Consider the following 16325-nt stretch of genomic DNA (forward strand, 5'->3'; position numbering starts at 1 on the left):
CAAATTATCCCTGCACTCAAGTTCACTTCATTTGTCTGTCTACTCGCCGTTATATTGAATAGTTTCTGCTGATAACATGTCTACACTCATGCACTTTAACTTATGTCAATACTGTCCATTTACAACTCTGTTTTTGCACATTTACATTTAATCTTTCATATTTAAGACTAGTAATGCTAAGTTAAATCCTGGTTGTATATATTCCCATTCTTAATTTTGATATTTTTAATGCTTATTTACTTTGTATTTAATATTATATTGTGTTTAAATTTGCTAATATTGTGTTTTTTGCTCATATTGTGTGTTTGGATAACCTGCTGCTGTAACACCACAATTTCCCAGTTTGGGATCAATAAAGTAATTCTATTCTATTCTATTCTATTCTATCTTGCACCCTTGTAGACTATATATAGGACAACTTATTTTTTTCACCAATGAATATTAACCAAGATGATGTGTGAGATTAAAGGCTTCAGTAACTAATCAACAATTCATATTTAAACTCAGATAAAGGATTAAGAGCAAACAACTTCTGCCCCATTACTTTTTTTTAGCCTCTAACTGATTTTGGGCATAGATATAGTCATAATAGAGTTGCACGCAAGTTAATTTGAGCATACACTAAACCAGCCTCGCAGATACATTTTCCACGAGTGACATTATAATTAAAATATAGACTTTAAACCATGTAGGAATGGTAATCACACGGTTTTTTTTTTTTATCTACCGCCAAATACGACAAATGAACGGAGGTGTGTGTTCTGCCGGTTGTATTTCTACACCCGGGGCCCTCCTCTGCTCAGTATGGTCGCTGGAGGTTGATGTCACTTGCAGCAGCAGAGTCTTCAGGACAGGACTGAGCTGGTCCGAGAGAGAAAACACACTGAAGGGCGATGTTTCAGCTAACAGCTTGTTTATGGACGCCGTGGAAAGCCTGTTGTTGTTGATACAAGTCCACTGAGCTTGTAGCTGGAAAAGGTGGAAGGTAGCCTCGGTCGCCGCAGTATTTTTTAGATCACTTCTGGAAGGAATAACACAGAAAAATGTCGTCTCCAAGTCCGGGCAAGAGGCGAATGGATACCGACGTGGTGAAACTGTATCCTTTTATTCAGACCATCTACACTACAGCAAGAGTGAACCACCAAGAGGAAGCGTTGTTTTAGTCTGCTTAGCCTGCGTTAGCTCGCTTCGTGTTGTTTATCAAACGGAGAGTTAGCAGCGGAATCTGGAAACTCAGTGTTAGCATGTGTTTGTGTACAGTGTGGGGTTAGCATTAGCTTAGGGGGGGTGGGGGTGGTGGAGGGGGGGGGGGGGTGATAAAGTTGGTCTGTTAAAGAGTTAAAATGCAGTCCCATCCAACTGACAACACAATGTAAAGGATTGTTAAAGACTTCTTAACGTTTTGAAAATCCTTCTGTGGAAAGAGAAGTTGATTTTTTCATGAATTAGTGACATTAACGTCGAAGTAACCTCAGTGTGTGCTGCCTCTCTGCAGGGGGACACTCTCATTTAAACACTTAGTGTCGTCGACAGTTAAATAAATGCATTTATTAGTGGAGGGGAATAGTGGACACGATGGTTTTTAATGGTATACAAAAAAATATTACACATTTATGGTAAATAAAACAGTTAAGTCAGGGTTTATTGTGTTTATTCATCAAATTATACAGAAATATATATTTTAAAAACAGTCGATCAATGCTTAAAAGGAACAAACAGCGATTAGATGTATTGGCTTTTTCATATTTATTTATATATTTCGAAATAACATCAATCTCTTATTATGATATAATGACACCCGATGCTTCATCTAGTTGTAGATTTATTTCAGTAAATAGTTCTATAATGTGTTTTTTGTGTTTATTAACAGCGGTTTTTTCTGCAGGAGTTTGCATGAAAGGATTTGTGACAGCGTGAGCTGAATTGTTTTGTTTTTGTCCTGCAGCTAGATACTGCTCTCTGATTGGTCAGCCTGTTACCATCCGGAATATGGTAGAGGGCGGGGCTTCGCGCACAGCTGATCGAGGAACAACAAGCGAGCATTACGGGGCAGATGAGGGGAACGGGGGCTGGGAACATCCCGTGCAGGCCAGGGACATTTCACTAGGAACTATTGTGAGGCGGAGTGGTTGAACCCTGAATGTTTACACTCTGTGTGTTGAAGTTTCATGAAGTTTAAACACGAACAGACCCAGCGTCTTTAACGTTCACACATCAAGTTGTAGTGCTGTTAGTTGATTAAGTGGGAAGTCCCATCAGCAGCCATTATCAAGCAACATGTGGCCGAGATAAGATTTACCCTTTTCATTTTCAAAGAAAACCTTGGGCTCTTGCCACTTGAACATTTTAAAACAAAGTTATTCAAATATAATCAGATTATGGGATAAAAACGTTATTCTCATCAGCATACACAGAGATTACTGCTTTAGTCTCTTTTTTTGTATTAACATTTTGCTATTTGTGTTTGAAAAGGGACAGCAGGATAATCCAGATGAGACCTGATGTTGTAAAGTTTGATATTTTTTTTTTAGATATTGTATAGATCTACATGTTTAATAACATTTTGCAAACAAGGAAATATAGATATGCTATGTGCAACATGCTCACATGCAGGCAGATTTAATGATGCCTAGGTGACCTGTTATTCTAGGTAGATTTGAGTGCGTTTGAACATTTAAAGGATGATAGTTCATTAGTTAAATTTGGAGCTCAAGCAGAATCATGGGCATTAAAAAAAAGTGTCTGACTGATGCAAACAAAAGAACAATACAAAGTAAGTTAACTTATCTTTCATTCTTTTATTGTTATTTTATTTCCTTGATATAATTATAAAATATCGGTGAGAATAGATAGTTTAGTTTTAAGTTTTCTTATTGTGTCATACATACATTCATATGTCCGGCCTGCATGGGCTTACATGACACCATAAATTCAGATGTTCCAGGATCAGAGTGCACAAATAGTGGGAGCAATTCGGGAAAAAAAAGCACTTCAGGATCCATTAGTTGTTGCTGTTGTGGATTTTGTGTCAGCAGTCCTGAGTGTATCATCACTGTTCAATAAGAGAGGCTTTACTTCATATAGTAGCTTTAAAAACAAGTGGCACAAGAACTAGGCTTAAAAAATCAGTTGTAAAATGGGGAGATAGTGCTAATCAGTCATTGTGCTCTGGGGACTTTTGTCAAAATGAAGCTTGTCCCTTGTGGAGTTACATTTCTCCTGAGTGGGTGTGTGCTTAGGTTTCTTTGTATTCCCCCTTGAGAATGCATAAAGGATAGATGATGCACATTCTAACTGCCCAAGCCTGTATGGTATTTTATTTATAGGACCTCACAGTCTCAGATCCCTTGAGAGCCACTCTGTCTTCTTGTTCTGTAGTTTGTAAAGTTTTCACTTCTGTTACACACCGACGGTTATGTAATCAAGCTATGTAGTGCAGTTATTTGTGCTCCAGCCGTTAGGCTAAATCAGCATGTGTACGTTACCTTGTCTGGATTGTGTGGATAGAGGTGACAGGAGGATTTAAAACAGCATGATGAAACACAGTGTGACAGCTCCTTGTGTGGTTTGTGTGTGTGTGTGTGTGTGTGTGTGTGTGTGTGTGTGTGTGTGTGTGTGTGTGTGTGTGTGTGTGTGTGTGTGTGTGTGTGTGTGTGTGTGTGTGTGTGTGTGTGTGTGTGTGTGTGTGTGTGTGTGTGTGTGTGTGTGTGTGTGTGTGTGTGTGTGTGTGTGTGTGTGTGTGTGTGTGTGTGTGTGTGTGTGTGTGTGTTCTCAGGCCGTCATTGTGGAAAGACTCACACAGTTGTTGATGCATGGGCTCGACCTTGCTGCTGTCATCACAGCTGTGATTATGACACATCCTTCCCTCTTCAGCGGAAACTACTTGCAAAACAGATAATTTACATCTGAGAACAGCAGCAACTGTACTTTTGATGTGCAGTTCAATAATGATTAATCCTAATTTATATAACACCTTTCGTACAAGGGGAGAAGTCTGAATCGCTATAAAATACATTAAAAACTAACAAACATGAGAATTAGATAAGTGCAAAGTCTGTGTGATTAAAAACCAAGCAGTCAAATTACTAACAAACAGCAATACCTTAAAGAAACGACTCAATTATTCCAGGGAAAAAAAAACACATAATCAAACAAAAAATGCACGAAAAAACAAGATAAGGGAGAAATAAGAAGTGTGAGTGCTACTTAAAGCAGTAAATCTCAATAAATCTCTTTTCTGTTGTTGTATAAAAAAAAGCTCCCAGAGTTTGAAACGCTTACTGGCTCAGGTTGGAGTTCAGCAGTTCATCATCAACCTTTATTTAAGTTCTCAGAGAGATCATTGAGGGCGACCCTCATTTACAACGATGCCGAGAAAACATACACAAATGATAAACAACGAGAAATGAGATAGAGCCACTGCATAAAATAAAATCAATAAAAGAGCAACAAAGAGCAAGAACAATAAAATATTTTCCCTAAAATATACTACAGTGATAAGTCAGTAATTAAAATCAAATAAAACAGTTATAGTCAGGTATTGGATGGTTAAAAATAATATTTCTGAAGTGTCCATAAGGGATAAAAGTGCTCAAGTTCAGGTCCTGTTGTAAAATATTCCAGGAGTTTGCAGCTCTAACACTAAAATCAGTTTTCCCCAGGTCAGTCCTGGCATGAGGAACCTGGAGAAGCAGCCTCTCTCTCTCTCTCTCTCTCTCTCTCTCTCTCTCTCTCTCGGTTAAAAATGGAGCAGGGTTCAGATGTAACAAGGAGGTGATATATGATGGAAGCTTTCCAGTAAGGGCTTTATGGATCAAAAGATGTCAGTGGTTATTGCGTCTCTCAGTGAGGGAGGGCCAACCAACTTTATTATGAAGAATGCAGTGGTGAGTCATGTAGCTATCACCGGTAATGAATCTAAGCGCAGAATGGTTCAGGGGCTGAGTTAAAAAGATGGAGATGTCATGTTTTTAATATTTCTTTTACAGTTAGCATTCAGAAAATAGGCTAAGAGGATGAGCAGTGTCAGTCAGTTCAGTATTCAAGAACGTGTGGTTAAGCATCAAACTAGTCATTCTTTGATAAGCGAGTCTAATGCCAAATAGCTTGCACTGCACGTTATCGTTGACTTTTCTGTCAAAGTAAATCCAGGGCATCACTCTTCCTGGTCCCAGCTAAACAAGGTGCGTGTAAGGCTAACTGAGGTGAACTGTTGTAGCCTTAAACAACCTGTAATGACATCAGCAATGAGTACTCCCTAACAAAGGCCATTTTTAAATCACCAAGAGCCTTTAGAAAGAAGTCAAAACGTGATTATTAAAATGAGTGGAGATTAAAGCTAATGTGTATTCACTAAAGTATACAGTCAGGTATTCACTTACTGGAAAGCTTCCATCATATATCACCTCCTTGTTACATCTGAACCCTGCTCCATTTTTAACCCGCTAGAGAGAGAGAGAGAGAGAGAGAGAGAGAGAGACAGGGGGAGAGAGATAGAGAGAGAGACACAGACAGACAGACAGACAGACAGACAGACGCTTCTCCAGGTTCCTGGTGCCAGGACTGACCTGGGGAAAACTGCGTTTAGTATTTTAGTGCTGCAAACTCCTGGAATATTTTACAACAGGACCTGAACTTGAGCGCTTTTAACCCTTATGGACACTTTAGAAATATTATTTTTAACCGCCCACCTGACTGTAACTGTTTTATTTGATTTTAATTACTGACTTATCACTGTAGTCATTTCAAGCTTTTACATTTTAGTGTTTATGTTTTGTTGTTCTTATTCCTCTTTTATTGATTTTATTTTCTGTAGTAGCTCTATCTCATTTCTCGTTGTTTATCATTTATGTATGTTTTCTCGGCATCATTGTAAATGAGGGTCGCCCTCAATGATCTGAGAACTTAAATAAAGGTTGATGATGATGATAGATGTGATGGTTCATACCTTCAGCAGTGTAGTGTTTTTTCTCTTTTCCACTGTAAGATTGACCTTGAAGTTGTTGTCCTGTGCCGTGTTAGAGGTTAAGACCTGTTGTCTGGGTATTTCTGACACCACATTATTGATCTCATGTTATTGAACCTGTCTTTGTCCAGACACAAGTTCACAAAGATTTCAAGTTCAAACATGTTTGTTAAACACACTCGTGTTGTGTCCTTTGAATTTTCTGCCTCTTGTGTTGCTGTTGCATTTGGGAGTCCATTTTTTCCTTAACCAGCCGTCAGCATCGAGAGCAAACACGAGGTCACCATCCTCAGCGGACTTAATGAGTTTGTGGTGAAGTTCCACGGACCACCGGGATGTAAGAGCCACTGATTCTCACATTTATTCTGCTCCTGGTTCAGAGTGTGTGTGATAGTGTGTACTGACTGGTCTTTTCTATGCAGCGGCATATGAAGGAGGCGTGTGGAAGGTCCGAGTAGACCTACCAGATAAATATCCCTTTAAATCCCCGTCTATAGGTATGTTATACTTCTGTTTCAGACAAAGATCTCAAATCTTCAGATTCAAACATACAATGAAATGGATCACACCTAATTTCTTCTTCTTCTTGTTGTCTTACCAGGGTTCATGAATAAAATCTTTCATCCCAACATCGACGAAGCGTAAGTAATCCGTCAGTGTTGCAGATATCAGTTCATATATTCACATTTAATCAGGAACATGGAAAACTGTAAATCAATCTTTTAACACAACAGTAAAAAGAGAAATCTAAAGTCTGGCTCACACGGTGCGATTTTCCCCGATTGTATAAAAGTCGGGGTGTCATGTCAGCTCACGCTGTACGAGTAAAATCGTTTACGACGCCCGACCAGACCTTGAGATTGACGTGCTCACACTGTACGAGCCGATTGTCGGGCACGGCCGGAGAGCTCACACTGTACGAGTGAAATCGGGACGGAGCGTTGACAATTCTTAATAAAGTTTAATTTGAAAAAAACAAGGAAGTGGAAGTTGTTGTAGGATATAGAAAAGTTGATACAATCGTAGATATATGGAGACAAGTTTCAGAAAAGTGCTGCACTGATGATCTGTACCGGGTTGCGTCCTGCCGCTGGTCGCCATGACTACAGTCCTCCCTTGTCTCTCGTGATTATATTGTAGTCACACACAACTTCTGCCGGACCCTTTCACGACGTAATCGTTAAGATTTTAAATTCTAAATATTAAACACGTTTGAAATAAATCAGGGGCGTCCCCGACGATCGCCGGGCAGATCGGGGACGTTAAGATTGGATCTTTGGACCGCTCACTCTACGAGATAATCTGAGCAGATAATCGGGTCCGAGCAGCCTCGAGTCGGGAGAGACCCTGAGATTGTCGGGATGAATCGGAGCTCAAATCGGCCCGATGATCCTGCAGAGTGAGCCGGGCTTTAAAGCTTGCTTTGCCAGGAGCAGATTCTGATGTTTAGCATGTTTGAATCGATTCATAGGGTAGAGGGAAAAGCCGATGTTTCTTTCATCGTCAGGTCGCTGAGCACACTCCTGCATCCTGCTTTACTCGATCGTCATATCGTCACTCAAAAGTGTTTTTTTCTGTTGCAGGTCAGGAACTGTGTGTTTAGATGTCATCAACCAGACGTGGACGGCGCTCTACGGTAGGTCACGACCACCACTCTCTCATCGTCACAGCTTTTAAGTAGTTTCACTGAATAAAGTGACTGACAGTAAAAAAACACTCACAAAGCAACAGCTGATCATTCATCAGTTTAGAGCAGGAGTCTCCAACCTTTCTTAAGCTGAGAGCTACTTGCATCAAATCTCTTGTATTTATTTACACAGCACACATTAGCTGATAAAGCTGCTGTTTGTACACTGTGTGAAATTGCAAAAAGCCAATGCTTATCAATAATCTTACATTTTAATCTTAAAGGTCCAAAAAACATTTCTACTTTACATTTGTTTTTATGGGCCAAATATATGGATAGCAGGAAGAGGTGCATTTCCTGTCATCAGATATATGTATATATTTTTAACACAATTGGTCAACCTATAGGCGACCGACATATAGAGCTACTGGTAGCTCCTGAGCTACCTGTTGGAGACCCCTGGTTTAAAGCTTCTCAGTTTTGATGGGCTTACACTTCAAGTGACCGCTACTCTCTGTTCTGAAAGTCTGCATTGAACCCTGATAGGTCAGAACATCCACAAGCTAAGGGACAGACAGGGGATCAAGCTCACCTGGGGGGTTTCTCACTTATTGTTATGTTTTTCAAGACTGAAAGAGTGATTGAAATGTAGTAGTAGTAATCATTTATTTCAGTCACAAGAAAAAACATTTTGACTGAAAAGGTGTGAGGCTGAAGCTTTATCTTATTACACCTACCCTTGTTACAAATCTTATTATTTAAGACACGACTAGTTTGGTTACAAAAAAAACAAAATCATATCAGAACAAAAATTTGTTCCAAGAATCTCTTTCAAAACAAAACAAATGAAACAAACAAAAAACTAAACAGAAGTCACACTCACAAAAAATAATCAAACCGACCTTTTATATTTATTAAACACCATTTCTTTTAAACAAAAATGTAAATCTGGAAGGTGAACGACACATTCTTAATTCTATGGCAGAAGTACTCCACAAGTTAACCCCTTTTACTGAAATACACCTGTTCTTTATGTTTGTCCTTACCTTCGGTTTTTGAAATGACCATCAATAGTGCCGTGATTTAGGTTTAATTACCGCTAAGTAATAACGGCTGATAGATGCTTACACTGCTAAGTTGTTTGGACTCATATTGGTTGTTATTCAAAGTTACATCACTGTTTCTTTCAGGTGGTAGACCTTTCTGACTTCACTTGTTCGAGATAGTTTAGAGATAACTCTGTTTATTTATTGTTCAGCTTGTTTTTTCAATATCTTTGTTTATTTTTGGTCATGTGTTGTGTCCTGTAAGAACACCCTGATAAGTATTTTGTGTGTGTGTTTTGTGGGGGCGGTGTGTGACAACAGAGTGATGAGCAGGGTGATTAACACACTCCACAGAATACAGGCAGTAACCTCGTTTGACATAGTGTTAGCATTTGTTAATGTGTTACTCCAAACATTAACATTAGCATCAGAATGTTGAAGAGAAATCATTTTCTGTGTCTCTTTTCTCGACGTCTATTCCTGGAGAAAAAATCGAATTAAACAAATGAGTTTGAGTTGAGATGGATGGAGGAGAGAGATCGGACTTATCTGCTATCGCATGTCAGTTCAGATTCACTAAAAGAAAACACATGTCGTCAAATCTTCTGAAAGCCCTGAGACAATCATCTTTTTAGAGAGTAATCAAAGTAAAAATGTCATGATTAATTCTGCACTTTGTCCTCACTCTGTCATTTGCACCTGATTATAGGCTGAGCTGTGATCACTAATCATGATGTGGCCTGTAAGTCGTGTTGTTGATGATGAGAGAAGAACTTGTCAGATATCCAATTTTAGGGATATACAGCGCATAGCATTACGGCGGCTTTATTTTGTGTGTAGCTGTTTTGAGAGCTTATCTTACATCTTGGTCTTGTATTGCTCTGTAACTTTTGCTGTTCTCTGTACTGACTAATCGGTCTCTCCACGTCCACCAGACCTCACCAACATCTTCGAGTCGTTCCTCCCCCAGCTGCTCGCCTACCCCAACCCCATCGACCCTCTGAATGGAGACGCGGCGGCGATGTACCTGCACAGACCGGAGGACTACAAACACAAGATCAAAGGTATAAAAACCAAACTGAAGTGTTGAAGTTCAAAACGACATCATACATCTGTCTCTCGGTGATAGGAAAGATCCAGAAATGAAATTGTGTGAGGGGTTCATTAAGCTACAAGGATTCAGCACACATGTTCTGTCCATCAAATAACAGTTATGGAGTTTAGATCCATTATCTGTCACATGATGAGTCAGAGAACATAAAAACTGTGCATGTCACTATGAACAGAAGTAGGTTATATTTATAAAAAGAAAAGATGCATTACACTTTTTGAATTGAGATATATAAATCAGTGAGGACTATTCTTGGTTAAAACAACAAAAAATCTGGAGTCCAGCACAATTCTCACATTTCTGGAGCTTTGAACATGTGAATGGTGTTGAAACATGTGAATGGTGTTCAAACGTGTGAATGGTGTTCAAACGTGTGAATGGTGTTGAAACATGTGAATGGTGTTGAAACATGTGAATGGTGTTCAAACGTGTGAATGGTGTTGAAACATGTGAATGGTGTTGAAACGTGTGAATGGTGTTCAAACGTGTGAATGGTGTTGAAACATGTGAATGGTCTTGAAACATGTGAATGGTGTTGAAACATGTGAATGGTGTTGTAACATGTGAATGGTGTTCAAACATGTGAATGGTGTTGTAACATGTGAATGGTGTTCAAACGTGTGAATGGTGTTGAAACATGTGAATGGTGTTGAAACATGTGAATGGTGTTGAAACGTGTGAATGGTGTTGTAACGTGTGAATGGTGTTCAAACATGTGAATGGTGTTCAAACGTGTGAATGGTGTTGAAACATGTGAATGGTGTTCAAACATGTGAATGGTGTTGAAACATGTGAATGGTGTTGAAACGTGTGAATGGTGTTCAAACGTGTGAATGGTGTTCAAACGTGTGAATGGTGTTGAAACGTGTGAATGGTGTTCAAACGTGTGAATGGTGTTGAAACGTGTGAATGGTGTTCAAACGTGTGAATGGTGTTCAAACATGTGAACGGTGTTCAAACATGTGAACGGTGTTGAAACATGTGAACGGTGTTGAAACATGTGAATGGTGTTCAAACATGTGAACGGTGTTCAAACATGTGAATGGTGTTCAAACATGTGAACGGTGCTCACATTGTTGTCGTGAATCTACAAAACAATGTTGTGATTATATTTCCTTTTCCATCCAGTGTGATATGATTAGGGCACATCAAACCAAAAACAATGAAAACCGTGACAAAGTTTCAACCCTCTTCTCTCCACACTTATCTGAGATTATCGTAATTTATTGAAGATTTTTGAGCGATAAGCATTTTTCAAATATCACACCTGCTTTTCCGTGTCAATTATTTGAGATGCTTCTTTTCTCCACATTTATTTATTTTTGGGACCAATTTAAAATTTGATTGGAGTTGATGCAATCACACTTTTTAAACAAGGAAAATGTTGCTGGAGAGGGAAGTCTGTGTTGACTTACAACACTCACACATGGGAAGGAAAATGGATGGATCGATAGATGATGTTTTTCACACCTAACACGATCTAAATCTGTTTTTTTTCTTCTGACTACTTCTAAGTTTTGCTTTAGTTTTATGAATAAAATTCAACCAAAACACTCTGAATGTCAAGCAAGCTTTAAAGTCTTTATATGTGATGTTTCACACTTAAATATAATATAAATCCAGTATCTCCTCTGAAAATAACTCTGTGAGTCATGACTGTCTACAATGGGTGTAACACCCGAGTCCCACTGTCTGTGATGTTTTCAGAGTTTTCAGAGTCCTATCTTCAGTTTGTTTACATCGCCAGGACGGCCGGCTGACTCCTCCCCTCGTGTATAAAAGTTGTTTAATTGAGGGACTAGAGAAAAGAAGAATAACATACTGTACTCACTGATTAACTGTGTTTCTAGATCACGCTCATTTCAGGTAAATTTACATGCAGTGTGAAGATACCAGCAGAATAAAGATCGCTAGCATTAGCATGCTAACACAACAATGCAGCGCGAGTTGTTTTGGTTTCATGCTGGAGCTCAAGGGCGACATCTGCTGGATCAAAAAATCGCATATAAAGCCTTTAAAGTTACAGCAGAAGTACAGATGAGGCAGAGCAACTTAAAGAGAAATTCTCAATTTCATTCTAGAAAATCTTGATTTCCACACCTCATGTCAAACGTATTTTAAATGTGGTTAAGATTTTTGACAAATGTGACGACAGGTGTTCAGACGAGTTGTGCTCTCATGATTGTTGCACCTGAAACTATCCTGTTGTTGGATGCAGTGAAGATGCTGACGTCATATTGGATTCTTATGTTCTTCTTTGTTCAGAGTACATCCAGAGGTATGCCACGGAGGAGGCTCTGAAGGAGCAGGAGTTGGCAGGCGGTGACTCCTCTTCAGAGAGCTCCATGTCGGACTTTTCCGAGGATGAGGCTCAGGACATGGAGTTGTAGTGAAAGGGGGGGAGACGACGCCCCCTTTCACCTCACAACAGACTATATCATGTCCCAAAGAGCAGGAGCAGCTCACTACTATATTCATATGAAAAGACAATTTTTTACAGCGACATGAGGATTTTTATCTCTACATGAGGATCTGCAGAATATAAAACCCTTAGATAGGAGTTCATGACCACCTGCCCTTCACCCTCCTCTTCACCTCCTACAGAAGCCTGTTTGGATCAGAAAGGAGTGCGTCATTCATTCTTCATGGTCTGAAGAGGTTTTTTATCATGGCTTTCACACTGTCATCCAATCAAAGCTGTTTACACTCACTTTCCTATTTGGATCATCCAGCCACACCTCCTTCTCTTCCCATTTTCATTTCACAATTTTCCTGCATCCCCAGGCCAGCAGAGGACCGCATGATTACCAACACTGATTCAAAAAAATGTGTGAAGTTCAAGTTAGATTATTATTTTTTTTGACACAGAGGAGCCGCTGTTACAATCATCACTTCCTCTCTGAGGACCCAGAAGGCCACAGTGCGATCATGTGATCATCGTGGTGCACAGGCTGGACCGGACTAACCCTCTGTGCAAAAAACATGATGACTCATCTACACACACTGTTAAACAACTAGTGTATCCGCCATGATCTCAGCTTGAGTGTGTGTGTGTGTGTGTGTGCATGAAATCCACAGAGAATCAGAGTGTTTAGATAACTTGTGTTGTAACCCTGATGCCCAGAAAAAGAAGGTTCACAATCCTTACCATTCTTCTCCTCTTAACCCCCCCCCCCCCCCCTCCCCCCCCCCCGTTCTAGGAAAGTCGTTGTCATTCTCCGTGTATCTTTGTATATTGTGGCATGACACTGAAGTGAAGTTGTGTAGGTAATGTGTAGACATGTGGAGGAGGCCGGATTGTTTTTTGTTTTTTTTCCAGCAGTTATCTCAGTTGAATATTGAACTTCTGATCTCTGACTATTGTTTGTGTTGAACTATAACATGTCTCTGACTTTGTTTAGGGATAGTGACTTTATTTTCTTATTTTGCAGGTTTGGTACGCCTGTCATAACATTTGATTTTTTATCCTTACATAACTCGCTAGTTTTTACGGACTAACTGTCTTGTAAAACAAAAAAAAAATGAGGAGAATGAAAAATATCTTTTTGTCTTTGTTGAATCAAATACTCCAAAGAAATGTGGCAACCCCATGACCCCACTGCACCCCCCCCCCCCCCCTTCTTATGCAAACGTGTCCATTTAGAAAATAATTTATGTTGGCAGACAAAAAGTGCTCTTTGTTTAAAAGCCATTCGACGCTGGTTGCATCTACTGTGTCACGCTGTTGATGGCCTGTTTTCTAAATGTCGGGACCAATTTCTAACCGATCTATGAGCCTAGTTTCTTTTTTTTTTTTTAAATAAAAACATCGGGGGAATCCTACTCAGTGTGGATATAAAGATAAGAAGTTTACACTGAGGTTAAATAAGAAGTTAAGTTTAAGTCCATCTTCAAGTAATTCAAACTTAAATTCAGGTTTCTTCTTCTCCGTTTGTCCCGTTTAGCCCTTTGTAAAGGTGTGTGTGCCTGTAATGGAGGAGGTGTTACTGCAGCAGTGACAGTTTACTGCTAAAGTTCATGACGTTGTGCCGCTCTGTGTTGAAGCTCGGGTGTGAAGCCTGATGCATCTTGAAGATAAAGTTTGTGTTATATCTGAGAGGAAACCTTACCTTACTTAATTGCCAACAAAATGGGCTTTGTCTCCTTGTTTTGAAAAAGTCATTCTAATAGAAAATGGAAGTAAAGATCCCTTTATAATCCCTTTATACTTCTTCCATTAGGTGTTTCAAGAGGTTTTTTTTTTTCTTAATTTGAGAGTTGGTAAATGTAGTTTGTCACAGTTTTGACATGGCATGAAAACGTGTCATTATATAGCGTAGCCTTGGTAACCAAATCTATGTTGGTGTAGGTCTTAGGACTACATGATGTCACAGTTAACATCGTCATTTCAGTAACAAACCACTGTCCAGCCTTGTTAATTGTCCTGATCTGAAATCATCAGTGTATAATGTATTTTTATTATTATTATTATTATTATTGTATTGAGACACATATATTAGATGGCTATAATTTGTTTGACTGTTTTTATTTTTTGGTCTTTTTAGCCCTGTGGGATAGAAGTCAAGATAACCCTGATTTTTTTAAAAGTGCAAAAAATAAATAAATGTGCTTCCCTTGTAACTTGAAGAAAGAAATAAACAAAAAATATACAAACTGTGTTGGTACTGTGTGTGTGTGTGTGTGAGAGGCTGTGTTTGATCTCCTCAACATGTTGTGGTGGATTCAACTATGTGACACTTTTAATATAAAGTGTTTGGGCCTATGACTTTATGGATACAGAAATTGTGGGACATATATGAAATGGAGCAAATAACACACTCAGTGAGGCTTCAAAAACACAAATTAAGTAAGAGATGGAGTCCAGCCATGACGTTGCTAATGCAATAAAAAAAAAAAAAAAACCTTTATCTTAACCTTACCTAGGGCAGGGTGTTTGTATGTGTGTTTTTCTGCTTTTTTTTCTTGGTAGTTGTTTTTTTAAAAAAAAGATATTTTATGCTATTTCTTTATTCTGTTCTGTGCCAAAAATTGAAATAAAAAAATAAGTTGAAAAAAAAAATGTTTGGGCCCCGGATAGCTTTATAAAACATGTCCAGTTCTGCTGGGCAAAATGGAGATATTCTTTGCAACATGCATCTTCTGTCCACCAGGTGGCGTCATATCTCTATTTCATAGACCGGAAGTCTCATGGAGCAGCTCATACAACTAAACTACACAGATTAAGATAAACCTTAATCTTTATTCAGTTCCAGAGTCTCAACAATATGAAACCCCGACCTTCTTCATCACACTGTCTGCAGGCCTATCACATGATCCCTTGGAAATAAAGCAGAGGTAAATGCAGTTATAGTCAAATGTGAGTTAAGGCCTGCAGGTAAAGGGGTTATTTTATGTCCACGTGCCAGGGATTAAAAAAGTGACATACCTAATAAAGGTGTTTTTTTTTTAAAGTGCAGGACCCCTTTTTTTTTTTTACTGAAGGAATTTTAAAGGATAACATTTTCCCCTTCCTTCCCTATATTCATTATTTTGACTTGTTTGACTTGAAAAAAATGTTGGCCAATTTTATTAAATCATTAGACTACTATTAGATTTACTTTTCATCCTTCTTTTTTTATTTGGTAGAAATTGGCTGCCAGTTATTTACAGTTTTATTTCGGCATTATTTGAAAATCTAACTTGTTCCGTTCTTGGATTGATCTAAAACATATATACATTGGACATATGCAGGCAGCTGTATGAGTATGTGCAGCAGGCACACAGGCCGTCTGTGGCTCATAATGATCTTATGAAATATTCATTGTTTTGGCCCTGCAGCGTCTTTATGGGCACGTTCCGGTTTCTTGTTTCACTTTAATTTAGCTTCAGGGCGGAAGCGTTACACAGATTATTAGGCTTTTTAATATCGGCAAGACTGTATCCCCAAAGTCATTGATTGTGATTGTTTTAAGTGTAAATGTAATCTATAGCTTCTAGATTAGAGTGGCAGCCTATTGAAGTAATCCAAATATATTTTCTTTGCATGACTTACTGTATGTTGGGCTGTTCTCCATCTAAGAAAAAAAGGAAAAAAGAGCAAACATTTAAACACTTAAATCTCTGCCCATGATGCTCTTAATGCAGATATTTAATTTTAATGTCAGAGGAGACGCTTGAAGTTTTAAGTACTAGAGTTTTGAGACACTTTGTCAGATTCATTTTGATGATGAATTTCTTAAGGGATTAAAACAATGCTGCCATTTTTTTTTTTTAATTCGTAAAGTTCTCAGAGAGTAACGCGAGCAGCTGTGCGAGAGGATGAGGAGCCGCTGCAGGCCGGCTGCGTCTCCTTCATAATGCATGGAGAGGACAAAAGGCTGCACGGGTGGATTTCAGCGTCAACTTTGAAAAGAGCCGTAACCCCAAACCTGCCTCTCTCACATCAGCTGAAAGGATGATGCCTCTTTTTCCACCTGCAATCTGTCTAATAATCACTGACAGCAGGTGAATGAGCTCTGCTGGACCCTTTGGTTGGCTCGTGTATAAAGAGGAGCTGAGGTCGGCCTTGGTTCAGACACACTTGTGGTCCCATGCAGC

At 39.1% G+C, this 16325-nt stretch overlaps 1 protein-coding gene and 1 long non-coding RNA gene across 2 annotated transcripts in view; both read left to right on the forward strand.

The window, feature by feature from the left end:
* The first annotated feature begins 737 nt into the window (after window positions 1-737).
* On the forward strand, window positions 738-14403 carry LOC110001896 (ubiquitin-conjugating enzyme E2 H). Its single transcript, XM_020657453.3, has 7 exons — window positions 738-1096; window positions 6226-6302; window positions 6388-6462; window positions 6567-6606; window positions 7549-7601; window positions 9574-9702; window positions 12015-14403. The coding sequence occupies exons 1-7, from the start codon at window positions 1044-1046 to the stop codon at window positions 12137-12139; spliced, it is 552 nt and encodes a 183-aa protein (XP_020513109.1). The 5' UTR covers window positions 738-1043; the 3' UTR covers window positions 12140-14403.
* Window positions 14404-16215: 1812 nt separating this feature from the next.
* LOC136179733 (uncharacterized) overlaps window positions 16216-16325 on the forward strand; it is a 4018-nt gene continuing 3908 nt past the window's right edge. Inside the window, exon 1 of the long non-coding RNA XR_010666714.1 lies at window positions 16216-16325. This exon is cut by the window's right edge and continues 623 nt beyond it. This is a non-coding gene — a long non-coding RNA (uncharacterized lncRNA).

This window comes from Labrus bergylta, chromosome 7 (genome assembly GCF_963930695.1).
Source record: "Labrus bergylta chromosome 7, fLabBer1.1, whole genome shotgun sequence".
Lineage (NCBI taxonomy): Eukaryota > Metazoa > Chordata > Actinopteri > Labriformes > Labridae > Labrus > Labrus bergylta.